The following is a 14,243-nucleotide window of genomic DNA, read 5'->3' as shown; positions in this document are numbered from 1 at the left end:
GTAAAAAAATCCAGTTTGACGCTCCCCTGATGATACTGAAAAGCATATTTATACAAAAAAATTTAAATTTCTAAAATCAAATGAACACTGTATTCTTAGCATTGTTTCCCCAAAAGTAATTTTTGCTTGGAAACAATATAAATTTTTTTAACCATTAAAATACATTTCATAAATATATTTCATTTTATTTAATCTTGATTAGCACATTATGTTTTGTTTTCTTTTTACATCCAAAATCCTTGGATTTTTACTCTGTTTATTTTATTATTATTTTATATTTCATGAATTATTATAGAATATTTTAATTGCAATCTGCCCTCAAAATAAAAAGTTCTCCTAATAAAATAATCTTTTTAAATTATTATTAAATTTTATTTTGATTGACACAATGTGACAGCTTTTTCTTTAACAACATTGCCCCATATTTACAGACTTCAGGTGCGGAAACCTTTCAGTACCAGGCAGAGGTTGGTGAACATGATGCAGTGCTGCCAGAAGAGCTCTGATCGATCAGAGCATCTGAGGGTCTCCTGGAGTGTCTGGTACCAGGATGTTTGTCGTAGATCCCTTGGGCCCTGTGGGTTGTGGAGTGGGGTCTTTGTGAATTGGGCACAGATGATGCTTGTTTCGGCAGGCGGTGTTTGTGAGGCCCACTGCAGTCCTGCTGAGAGAGCAGTTGCTGTTGGGAAGAGCTGAAACTGTCAGGGTAACATCCATGTGAATGCTAGGATGCAGGTTTTCCCTATAACAACTTTACCTGAAAGTGGTTTCAATGTTGCAGCTCATCAGGACCAACTTATAACCAGAAAAGTGCAAAAAAAAAAGACCAGCTCCTTATCTGCACTAACAATCATTTTTCCCATTTTCTGCTGTTTCAGACTGGTGTCTTCATGAGAAATAAAATCAAACCAATGGAAGTCTCTTTCATGAAATTGTGTTCTTGGATCTATAATCCATGACAAAACTGCACCACTAACTAACTCAAGTCCAAAATCCAACAAAAGTATGCTTTGAATCAACTCTCAAAATGGATTTGGTTTGACATCGACATCTAGGTCTCTTTGAAGCTTTGATCACTGCAAACGACAGCAGCGTACTTTAATCTGCACCCGATGTTATTCATCTCATTTGAAATTCATCTGAATCAGAAAACCTTGATTTTTCAGCATATGGGAGAAGAAATGAGTCTAATATAAAGACATGCAGAGATCATGAAGAAAAGTGCTACACAAATAAAAAAAAAACTGAAATAAAAGACAAATATGATCATTATGGCTGTAAATTGGGTTGTAAAAGTGATGTTTCTTCATCTTTAACATCCTGTCCTTGTATCTTACTCCCTCCCACATAACAGGATTGGTCCAGGCTAGTCATCATTTAAACCGCCTGTTAAATGCCCATTGTTTCTTACAGCCTGCAAATGTTTTACATAACCACTGCCAGAAAAGGATTAACACTTCTCATGGCAACCAATATATTTACTTTAAAGTCAGTTTGCAATAAAAGATCCTGTTTAATACACCTCTTACAACTTTGCCTGCTCGCTTAGAGCGTTTCCTGCAGGCTTCCTCTCTCCTCCAGGCTCATTTTAGGAATTGAGACATCCTTAAAGATGTCTTACTCAATTTCTAGGTCATTGTAAAGATGGAAAAGACGTGGAGGCGCAAAGCATAACATGAAAAGAGCACATGTTATAAAATTAAATACAAATTAATTTTTGTTTTTGGGTCCTGCAAAGATGTGCGGGGGGGGCGTCAACACAATGTGTTTAAAGAGTTTGTTTAATGTGTTTATTTGTTAATCAAGTAGTTTTTCATTTGTAAACACTGAAAATTGCATCTTACAGTGCATCAGTTTCCAACTTGACAAACTGTGCTTCTGACTGGTTTGAATGGCACACAGGCATTTATTATGTACATTCCTGGAGCTGCCGTTTCCCTGCAGCATCCCAAGACTGAGAAATGACTCTCCACATCTTTTTTTATTTATGACACCGCATCACATGTGAGCGACGGATATCAGAACATTGGCTGTTTTGAATACACTCCATGGATTCAGCAAAAAAAAATAGGACGCCCTCGGAGGGCCCTCGATGAAAGGAAAGAGAGAAAATGACAGCAAGAGATAAGACAAGATAACGTCAGAGTAAATTTTACTGGCTAAATTTTATTAGCCTTTGTTAAGTGTAAAAATCAAGTAGTGTTGCTTTAACTAGTAATTTTTTTTTTTTTAATATTTCGTGTTAGGACAGCAATAGAACAGTTTTGTATGTTGCTCCACCACCAGCCTCTCCTACCTCCAGATACTGACCTGCCTGCATGCAATTGTTTAAAAATAAATACAGAAACAAATAAAAAGCTGTGTGTGCCTGACAAAGAATCAGTTGATAACATTTTAATGCTAGTTTTAGATTTTTCTTTGGGAATTGTTGGCTCATCTACATCTTCTGTTAGTTTTTGAAGGATGTCCCAGTGAAAACTTCACTGAGATTTTATCTAGATTAGGCCATCTTAGGCCATGTTAAGATCAATCAAATCAGATCAAATTTATTCAGGAAATTTATTCAGTTTGTATGAAAATTCTCCGAACTACAAAAAACAAAAACATTTTTGAGGTTGAAACTAGATGATGTGTCTAATTTGTGGCTCAGAATATGAAAAAAATTATAAGTTCGGACTGAAATCTGATAACTTGAAATATTTGTTCTTTGCAATTACTAAAATTCTTGGAATAAAAACTTAAGTGATGGATTAAATTTCTTCTGGCTTGCATAAATATATATTTGGATGTTATCTATCCAGTCGTACAGAAAAATAAAATAGAAGGAAAGTTTGTTTTCTGATTACAATAAAAAAATATCTGCGTATTTATCTGAAAATATTTCTTAGGTTTGTTTCATCTTTAGGGGTGATAACTGTCTGGAGGTCACACGTGTGCTTTTACGCCTTCGTGGGTGCTTTTTCCTGAGACACATTCTGAGGTGTGTCTCCGTCTGTGTGGGGGTATCGGTGTGTGTGTGGCCAGTCATATGGTCTCGGTCACCAATATTGAATCCCAACTGTGAGGACCATCTGTCTGACTTTGACCCAGCAGCTCACCGTCACACCTTCAGCGAGGATTGAGGGGAGAGATGGTATAGTGTGTGAGCAAGACACACACAAGAATCAAAGGAAAGTGGAGTTTGCTAGCATACAGTTCTGGCACTCCTCAGTCTTCTGGATTTGGACGAAGCTTTAAAGGTGCCAGCTGCTGGCAAAGGGAGCTTACAAGCACAGCAGCCCACTTGCGCCTTACCCCGTGCACACATGCTATTCCTAGCATGAGCCTCGAGTTAGTCCTCTGGCTCCAGGAGTTGTCCACCTCTGACCTTTTAAGCACCGGTGCATTGCTGGAAGACGTCAGCTGGCCAGAGGAGGCGACGGGGGATAACGTTAACCCAAGAGCAGTAGTTAACATTTAGCAAGTGTAGGGTTTCCTGCACTCTCTGCACTCAGAGGGACTACTTAACAGTCAGCCTGGGGGTGGGACAGGGGCCACGAGGTACATGAATACAGGCCAGGTTGTTGGAACTCTCTGTACATGATGAGGATGTTAAGATGAAAAGCTGAAAGGAAAGTACTGGGGGCTGTTGGGTGACATTTCATCAGCTAGTCTGACAGATAGACACCTCGCGTCAGCCAGGAAACAGGGGGTGATTAAAGAGTCTGTCCTATTACTGGAAGGTCATAAAATCCATCCTGGCTGCCTGCTGGACTCCAACCCCTCCGGTGTAATGTAGATCGTATGGTTTCACTCATCTGGTTTTCACTGACAGGGATATCTCAGGGTGATTGGATAAGTTAATTTTGCTCAACCATAATTTTGACTTGTCATAATTTCTGACATATTAAACCTATTTGCAAACCGACAAACTAATGCTTTAGCTCACACAGGGTACACATCCAACAGAGTATGTGGGGGTATGTTTTTAGAAAGCAAGGTTCAATAAAAAGCTTTATGTGCTATTTTCTTAGTGCTGAATGCGGAACATCAGCTTCTTATTATGGAAGTCAAACACCCAATCACTTAGTGAGAGAGCTTTATATTAGATGTACGCCTACCAGCTTGTTTTATAGTTTCTGTGCCAAGAAGTGTCCAAAATAAGCCATTAATATACAATACTTTTAAAATACAGCTATAATATGACCGGTTTTTATTCCTTCAGCTTCCTGAAATCCCAAATTAAAACATATAGACTAATTTGGACCAATCTTTCCTCTCCATGAAATTGGGTGGTAGATTATATCAGTTGCAGCTAATTAACTGTAATTAAATCTTCAGTGAATTTACTCTTTGTGAAATGATTTGAAAGCCAAAGTTCACACTACAAACGCCAGTGAGATAGCGACTTTAAAGAAAAATTACAAGCTAATTGCTGCACCTTTAATACACGAGATTTCCTGGTAAACAATGTTGGAGCATAACAGGAATTTTTTTCATCTCATATCGTCTGCTGCTTCATTTTCAAACTCGAGGGCAAACACACACCAGTGGGGCGCTCATTGTAAGCTCATGCTTGTCCAATTAATGCCACTGTAATAACTTGCATCAATCAGATATGACTCTGCAATCAGCTGCATGAGGTTTTCATTTCTCCATTTTCCACTCGGGCTCAGACATGGATGTCAGGCCTTCGTAGATCAGGCTTGTTCAGCCACATCCTCTAGAGTTTGGAAGCCACAGACTTTTTATTTTTTGAACGTTGTTGAACACATTTCTGTGCTGGAGAGAGTGGAAAGTTGTGGAAGATGTGTAGAAATGTTCAGGCGGGTGGTAAATGTCAAAGTGATTTCACTTGAATACCAGGACTTAAGGTCTCTCAGCAAAACATTTCATTCTAATGACCCGACCGATGCTCTTCACTTCACCTGTCAGGGTTTTTTTAATTTTGGGGTCTGGTCATTGTCTGTCAATCTCTAGAAAGTTCAGGTAACTGTCAAATGTCATTTCTTGATTTGTGCCTTGAAACTTTCTCCTGTCAGAGTGCTCACAGAAAATCTTGGCATTTCTTGAACTCGGTGGATGGAGTGCTTACCAGCTTTAAAAGATGCAGAAGTCCCCATATGTGAGGATGGACATGCTTGGTATTGGAATTTCAGCCTGAAGCCAAGCAACTCCTACACTAGTTTGTTATCAACTTTTCTTTTTAGTCACTTCAAACTTTACATTTTAGCTTTGGTTAGATTTCAATGCCAACTTAGACCATTTGGTTATAGATCATAATAGTTACTCGGTTAAGTTGAGAGCTGAGAAATTACATCAGACCCACATCATCTGCAAACACAAACATCAGCATCGGCTGAAGTTTTTTCAAATAAAACTTAGGACTTAGTTGGATTTATGTGTCCTGTTTTGTGAAACAAGGACAGTCAGACTATCTTATTTCATGTTTATACCCTTTTCTCCCCTAGATGGAAATGCTGCACATCTTGCTGCCTTAACTGGATTCCTGCTGTGTGTTTTGCTCATGGACTGTCTGAAACTTCTGTAACAGCTGATTTTATCTCTTCTACACATATCCATCTGGACAGCTTTCAGTGCCCACAGATTGAGGGATTCTGGGTAATTTTTCAATGCAAATGAACAGATGGGCAGCCCTCTAAAAAGCTATTGCACGGAGCTAACATTAAACTTTGAGTGCTGATTAGCTGAAAGCTAACTCAAGCCGAGAAAGTTCGCCTCCAGCCTACAGCGATCAGTTTAACCAACAGGATAAAGCACCAGAAAAAACATCCTCTGAAAAGGATCCATACTTTTAGAGACGCAGTGTAACTTTACAGCCTTTTTAAAACTGCGTTCCTGATTCACTTTTCATTTTCATGAACACAGGGACATTTATTTGTCCATTTCTGGAGCCATCGCAGACCAGCAACGTCCTGAGGCTGAGAAACTGTACTTCACAGCTTTTTCTTCCATGACATTGCCGCAGAGTTTCACTTTACATACCGTGTACCGTGTCACATGCTAGCGGATATCAACACACCGCCCATTTCAAGCTGCACCCAAAGAATCGCTCTCTGTCAGAGGAATATGTTTATGGCATCTTTCAAGCTACTTAACAAAAACAGGAATGTGTATGTTAAATAGTAATTAATTTATGTAAAATAATTTTAATAACTTGCAAATGGTGAATTAGAAACTTAATGTGATTCTATAACAGAGTTTGAATAAAAATCTAATCCCATCCCAAAACATAAATGATCTAAATATCATTACACATTCTGGTACCGAAGTACAACAGCTGCAGTCCAATAACATCCAGACGAGCTAAATGAAGCTATTTATAGCATGCTAATAATAACACATTGCTTTGCTGCAATTGTAGAGAAGCTATTATTCTCAGCCATGTAGTTCTTAAACAGTAACAACACGGTGGCTCAGCAGCTCATTATTACCAGTGTGAGTGGGGACTTTGAGGTTGCACATTAATATGTAAATTAAATCTTAATCGATTTTCAAAGGTTTGCATTTAACATGTATTTTACAGCTGTGCACAGTGTGACTGTCTGTCAGGGATGCTGTTTGTCATAAACCAATTCAAGTGCTCTAAAGATGATTAAAAACAAATTGGGACACTTTAGTTTGAGTGCACTGCTGATCCAAAACAGGCAGACAAGAAGCCCCTTAAAGCCCAAGCAAACTTTTCCTCCCGTATAATCACACATTGGCAAATTAAATCATTTCAACTTTGCATTGACTGTACAGCTGCCCTCCAACGTATTCAGCTCATTATTCCTATTTTGCAAATCATATTGTGATTAATCATCATGCCGTGGCTCAGAGTGGTTTATGAAAACCACTTTAATTAAAGAAACAGACTCACTTCTCAGCTGGGAAAGAGGTTTCGGGGCCAGGAGGAACGCTCATGTTGGATGTAGCAGGTAAACAGGAAGTAGATTCTGTAAAGCAAGGTGCCAGCGCAGCATCACGTCGTCACACACGCTTGTATGTAGTAACGACTTTGTTCCCCACCTTTTTTAGTGCTTTTTATGTGTCTGTGCGCTGCAAAGGCTTACTAATTTTACTGGACCCCTGCTGAGTGCATAATGAATGGCAGACTGTGGCTGTGGGCCTGCCAGGCAAGAAGACAAAGCAATGTGGAATTGTGGGATAGCGAAGGAGTCTTGTTTTGTTGGTCTCGGTGGGAGCTCGCCAAGATCAAACATCTCGACAGAGCCGCTGCCCGCCAGGCCTTCTGGGTAGACAGACCTGAGGAGGAGACGCCTGAAAGCCAGACAGTTTTTTTTTGTACCTGTGCTGCAAACGTGTGCGGCGCTTGTGTTTGTGCATGTGTGGGTGGATTTGTGTGTGTTTGCGTGGAAGCTTTTGGCAGTGTTTTTCAGGAGTGAGCGACGGCAGCATGGCGGATGCTGTCATGCCTTTTGTTGTTTTGTTTTTGTGTTTTTTGCCTTTGGAGGACAGACTTTGAAATGGATTAACGAAAACCGAGTTGATGTGACTTCCAGGTTTGCTTTGACATGACTTTCCTCCGTTTGATGTGGTTTCAACCCACACCGCACACAAAAACACACACACAAGCTTGCTCCATGTCCCTGCATCTGTCCTTGTGTTAGTGATAGCGTACCGACACTCCAGCCTGAAGGGTTGCCAAACACCTCTCTGTCCAGTGTGTATGACCCTTTTCCCACCTCCTGTGTTGCAATCTCTTTTTTTAAACCATTTTTATTTTATTTTCTTATGTCTTTCTGTTTATATCCCATTTTCTCTTCCTTTATTTCTTCATGTCCATGAATTTCCTGGCATTTTTAAAATATTTTTTTTGTTTCTTTCTTCACTCTGTCCCCCTTTTGTTTCATCCTTTACCACCACTGACTGCCCCCATCAGGCAGCTTTAGGAACTCATCAATGGATTAGATGTGTGTGTGTGCGGGGGTGTGTGTGCGTGAACATTTGGGACCTGTCTGTGTGAAGAGAAAAAAATGGAAGTGAGGATGATAAGGAAGAGAGCAAGAAGGGGGAGAGTTGGGATAAAGGTGTGTGATAGAATTGGAAGATCAAAGCCCTCTGTCACAGCATGACTGAGCTCAGGGGTGTAATGGGTGAAACAGGGCACACACACACACACGCACACACACACAAAAACACTCACTCACTGCCGGTGTTTGACTCTGAGTGTGATTGATACCGGGCTAGATTTGGAGAATCACTGTCATTCGTCTCTGCGCAGATCAAACAGCCACATAATCTCCCATAAAGGAAAGAGAGATGGAGGGAATAAAAAGGGACAGAAGAAGAGAGTTTGGAGGGGGGACGAGAGGGGCGGCAAAGCCATCTCATCTGTGAAGTGTTTTCTTGTTTTCCATAAAAGAAGACCCACCACCTGAAAAACACATCCATCATTCAGCTCCATTAAACCGCTTCTTCAGGCACATCAGAGGGATAAAGGAGATCTAAAAAAGACAAGTCTAAATGCAGTTATTAGACCCTGTTCACACCTGCTATAAGCTGGCTATCTGTATCTTGATATCATATGTCAGAATAAGGAAAGAAAAACATGAAATATTCAACATGGCCGTGCATACATTGCATTCAGAATGCATCATAATCAGCCTGTCTAGACCACTACAAAGCACACTGCTTTCCTTTGCAAAGAAATGCAGCATGGAGCTGTTAAGCTGGCTTATTTTGCTGTCTGCTGGTTGCAGAGTTAGTCAGTAATGTGCATCTTCAGAACAGTAAGAGACAATATGAATGTTGAGTTTGATTGCTTCCACATTAATAAAATTTAGATGTCAAAGAACCACTAGTTGGATTTTAGTAAGGTACTAGACAAGGGGAGGTGAAGAGAGTGGAAGCAGAAGAGCATGGAGATGGTGAGAAGATGGGATGAGCCAGGAAAGCACCTGAGGTAGTCATGTAAAGAGAATCAATGCAGGACACAGCCAAAACCAGTCTAAACTCAGAGAGATACCAAAGAAGTCAACCAAAAGCAGAGATCATGAGTTTGCAGTGGTTCTTCTGAATAATTTGCTTTCTTTGGAACCAAAATGACTATAAACCTAAAAAGGATCCTAATTCTTTGCATGTTCTTACTGTACCTCTCTAGGTTTTCTCCAGTTGCTCTGGTTTCCTCCCACAGTTAAAGACATGCATTTTAAGACAGTAGTTACAGCTGAAATGGCGGCCATTTTTACCGCTCCTCTCATAGTTCCATCACTTTCCATCCTCGGGTTCACATTAGGGGAAGTAGATTGGCCCAATAAGAGTGATTGTTGAATGTTCATGGGCGTATTGCAGCTTCTGTTAAGGACAAATGAATGTTTTTTTTGCTCAATACTGAGATAATTCTTATTTTCCACAATGAAAACAATGTTATTGGTCTGGAATCCAGACTCTAGATGTACTGGTGCAATGCATTTTCAAACCCAGCTTAACAACTATGTCAAAAGTCCATCAGTTTTCAGCACACACTGAACATCTAAAACTTTTTATTGCCTGTTATCTTTCCGCAGCAGAGCCAGTGTCAACAAAACATTATTCTATAGTCCTAGTTTATCAGCACATAATGGATTAGCATTAAGAGGTTTGAAGGGAGGAAGGATACCGATACCCATCTCCCTTTTTTTCTTTGTTTTGCTCTACACCTCTGTTTCATCATGCATGAAACATTATTGGTTGAGATTTGGGAAATATCGTGATGTAGTTGTTTAAATATATTTAGTTGCAGAAAGCTTCAAAAACATTTTCCACATTGCCGTGTTTATACACATTACCAATCCAGACATAAAGTTTTCAGGTGGACGATGCATTCAGAATTGCATAATTGGAAGTCAGACTTGTTATTCAAGGTCCCATATCATACATTTTTTCAACAATGGGTGTCAGAGGTCCATCAACATATTTATAAAGTGTATTACCCCAAATTCAGCCTTGGTCCTTAATGTCAGCCAATCCAATGGGGCTCTTGTAAGCTCTAATGAGAACGGGCTGTTTCTGTGTCTGAACCTTTAAATGTTCATGAGTGGTGCCTGTACAGGCAGTATCCACTACCGGGGGCAGTGGTTATTTTCCTTCGTGAGGTCACAAAAGGAAAGATCTCAGACTCACCCGTTTGAGCACACATTTGCTAAGAAGTAGAGCAAGTGAGAGGGGAGACAGAATTTTCTCATTTTTGGGCCTCATACACAGGCTATGAGGACACACATGACCATTAGAAAACCTTTAGAAAGGAAGGAGCAGATCAAAGATATGAATTAATGATTTACTAATTTTATAACACATGTCATATACATTTTATAATGCATTCATGTATGATTGTTATTATAAGAGGAATCGGTTCTGGATGTGGCAGAATGAAGACCAGGGTTTTTTTCAAACTGGGTTTCTTCATTCATGTAACTTGAAGTTAGTTTTTTAAATTTCCAAGATCATCAACAACTTAAGCCATTGATTATTTTGTTCTGCGGTTCTAGCTGAGTAGATTGTCTTTTGCATTGGTGAAAAATATTAGAATAAAAGTTTGGAAGTGTCTGAGTATGCTCAACAAGAATAGGTTTTCTAGTAATATGACAGTGGGGGACTGTAGTATGCTGGCACCAAGGACCCCGGACAGCTCCCCATTACCCCAACCAGAACTACTCCACTGAGGTACAACGCCAGAGTGCATGAAAATAATCATCTATTTGGGAGGGACAGAGTGAATGAGTATTGGTGTCAGTAAAAGCCATTTTGTACATTTTGTGAGTGGTGACCTACTCTGTGCAGAACCTTAAACTGGATTTGTTGAATTTTTGTGTTAAGACGTTGAATAGATATTACTGCATAGGGTTTCATAATTGATATCTAATTAGGTCTGTTCATCTATTTATTAGAAATGCTATTGTTGGTGAACTTTGAGACCATAACCCGTTTAACTCAGATGGGAGTTACATAGAAATGTGCGTTGTGTATGCTATGTTAGTGCTCTTTTTGGTGCTGGAAGTGACCATATTTCACAGGGGGATGGAGCTGGAGAGTGAAATTTAAAGCCTGATGGGACCAAATTGCTTATCCTTAAAGACAAATGTCTATTTAGATGTGAAATTATTCACTAATCAAACAAAGGGAATCTAGCCAGCAACGCCATGTCAACTTGTGGGAAAAGTTGATTAATTAGGTATTTTTTCAGACATTCATGCTCTTTGAATGGACCTCAGCTGGAGATGCTTTGGAATCAGCACCTTTTAAATGAACGATGGGAACCGATTCACAGCTGTGAGCCGTTCATTTGTGAGCCATTCTTTTAATATACAAATTTTTGACACTGCCTTCATCAAATCAAACTTTATTTATAAAGCGCTTTTCATGCCATAGGGAACACAAAGTTCTTTACATGATTAAAAACATTTATACATGTTTCAGTTCATATCTCATTGTTCAATAAAACATAGTCACACGCACACACATACACACACACACCAAAAAATGACTGAATGAATGAATAAATAAGTAAATAAGAAGTAGTACAGTTGAGTAAAATAAGAATATAATAACATTTGTGACATCATAGAAGTCTGATGTCCAACACGCTCCATTCCCGTGAAGCATCTATGGGCAGAGATGTTGTTTGGAAACAAATACTGTGAGTTCAGTCCAAAAGATTTACTAGAATGTGCACTGACTGCTCAGGTTTATCCCTTTTTATCTATATTTTTCCTATAATTTCTTAATCTTGTATAGTAGATTTTATATAGGTACATATTTTGATTGTTTGTCATTCTTATATATTGTGAAATTTTGTAAGATATTGTGAGAACGAGCCAGTCTTTTGAATGACTCTTTGAAAGGAAAGGCTCCTCAAGATCCGGCTCCCTTCAAAGAGCCATAAATCCCATCTCTAGTTTGGAGTTAGCAGCCACTACTCTGGATCACTAAGAGATTCAGCCAGGACTTGGGTGAACTTTTTAGAATTTTGTCTTATTCTGCCCTTTCAAGCAATACAAGCGCCCAGCTGTTCTGCAGAGGAGAGATGCTTTATGTTTGTCTGTATTTTTGATCTGGCTTGAGCCAAATGAGATTATAAGAATTTAAGAGCCCAGAAAAAATGCAAAGAAATTCAATCAGATTAAAAACTTGATCGTTCTTAAGGTGATGACTGTTTGTTTTACTAAAGCAAATCTACTTTCTGTTGTGTTTTCAAGACAACCAGAGAAAAAAAAACAGCCAGAACTGACCAGATTTGGAAAATTTGAGCTGAGTGGTTAGTTAAAACCAGCAGGAAGGAGACGGTAAATTTATTTTCCATTGCTGATTTGTGGAAATAAACACACTGTTCTCCCTCTGTGAGAGAGATGGAAAAATAACGATGTGACGGTTTTCTCAACAAGGTTGTGTTCATACCCTCATGTTTCAAATGTAGAAGCTTCCATGTCAACATTAGTCATTAAACATGTTGAATTAACTTGTTCTATGTGCTTGTGTTTGATATGCTCAGGCTGTTTTTCTTCTTCTTTTCAGCCTCAATCCTCCACTTCTAGTTTTTTTTTTTTTTTACTTAGAAAATTCTTGTCTCCTCATCCTCTATGTTGATCTTGTTCCTCATCTTGTTGCTACAAATTCTTTCCCCCCTTGTGCTTTACCTTATAGATATTTCATGTTTCGTCTTTTGTCTCCACAGATGCACCACCCTATCCAGATGAAACCTGCAGACAGTGAGAAATCTAATGGTGAGTTGACCAAAACGCACTGCTGTCCAGCACAGATGTATTAGCTGTCCTTTTGAATTTACCTCTGTAATAGCTGTCTCATGTGTTTGCTTCACTGGCAGATAGGATGAGGGACTGGGGGGGAAGATTGTATCTGAGTTTGGTGTTTATATAAGTATTTTTTCTGATGCACGTGATAAATAATTAAGGTGCTTCACAGAGAGGTCAGAGAAAGTTGAATCGTTTTAGCCTCATGCTGAACCAGTGTCCTTCCCCGTGGCTGCTCACTCATACAAACAGGCTGTATGCACGCTCCTCTTTCTGCAAACACACACCTTAATGCAGCTATTTGACACAAACACAAGCACCCCATCCAAAGATACCTCCATTTCTAAACTACATATTGCAGATCCAGTTCTGAATTGATTTCCTATACGGAGTGTCTTCCTCTATTCCTTCTCATTTTAACAAGGAAGCAGTTGGACAGGACTCTCCACAGGAAGTCTTTCTTTAAAGGATGCATCTGCCAGTATTCTGTATTCATGAACAGTATGAATGCGTGAGGTTGTTTATAAATACTTCACAACTTTCCTGCACACGTTGAGGCTGTCAGGTTTGGTGATGTTTAAAAGCAGTTTACACATTTGTAGCTTATTGTCATCTTATTTCCAGCTTGTCACTGTGTTTTTTTTTGCAAGCATTTTTATATAGTGGACTGTTGGTATGAAACATTCATACACTTCCCTTACAAATGCTGTCAGAGAGATAAATTGGAAAAATTCAGCTACAAAGAAGCGAGCAGAGGATTTGTTAATGCTGCATTGTCCCACTGAAGAGAGCTGTTGCCGCTCACCATGCAGGACGTGCAGCTGTGTGTAGTTTATCTGATCATGAATGTCAGCACACAAGATTTTCCAGGAGAATTTTCTTTGTTGTTTTTATAATATTTATATATTTAGTCTGTTTTTAAAGTAATTTGTTTTTTCTTTAAGTGCTTTACATAACTTTTAATTTTAATTTTACAATATCAGAATAGAATTAAATTTGATTTATCTAAATAAAAAAAAGAAAAACTATAAAAACCAGGCAATTCTTTGTATTTAGTGTTTTTTATCAATAAGAAAAATGCCCACATTTTTTTTTTACATAGAAGGTTCAGTCTGACCAATAATAAAATAAAATATTAAATTAAATTAAAGTTTTATTAAATTACATTTTTAAAAATAGAGCTTTTAAAAGAAAGTAATTAAATAAAGAACAAAATGCTTAAAGGATCTGTTTTTCTGCATTGTTGTCATGGGAATGGGAATTTAACAATTTCCATGAAATTCACTACGTTTTCTGTTGTGAATTTTTTGTTTGTTTTGTTTGGGGGGCATTAAAGATGCTTTCACACTAGTCTTCAGACTTTTAGACTCAAATTAGTGATAAGTGTATCGGGGGCCATGGTCAAGAAAACATGAAGCCATGGTTTAGAGTTCATTTTGCATATTTACAGGATATTAAGGCTGGTTTTCACCAAAACTGGACCTTTAAGAGCAACTCAGGAGAGGAGGCTCA

The 14,243-nt window shown here is 38.8% G+C and overlaps 1 protein-coding gene across 21 annotated transcripts in view; it reads left to right on the top strand.

Annotated features, from left to right (window-relative positions):
* Window positions 1–14,243, top strand: part of celf2 (cugbp, Elav-like family member 2) — a 255,452-nt gene that overhangs the window by 187,746 nt on the left and 53,463 nt on the right. For all 21 annotated transcript variants that reach the window (XM_041977214.1, XM_041977215.1, XM_041977206.1 and 18 more), the window contains one exon: window positions 12,656–12,704. In XM_041977214.1, the coding sequence (XP_041833148.1) occupies window positions 12,656–12,704 (49 nt within the window). The remainder of the gene's footprint in view (window positions 1–12,655; window positions 12,705–14,243) is intronic.

The sequence above is a fragment of the Melanotaenia boesemani genome, chromosome 23 (assembly GCF_017639745.1).
Source record: "Melanotaenia boesemani isolate fMelBoe1 chromosome 23, fMelBoe1.pri, whole genome shotgun sequence".
Taxonomy (NCBI): domain Eukaryota; kingdom Metazoa; phylum Chordata; class Actinopteri; order Atheriniformes; family Melanotaeniidae; genus Melanotaenia; species Melanotaenia boesemani.
Note: the sequence above shows the minus strand (reverse complement) of the source record. Positions and strands in the feature narration are given on the sequence as shown.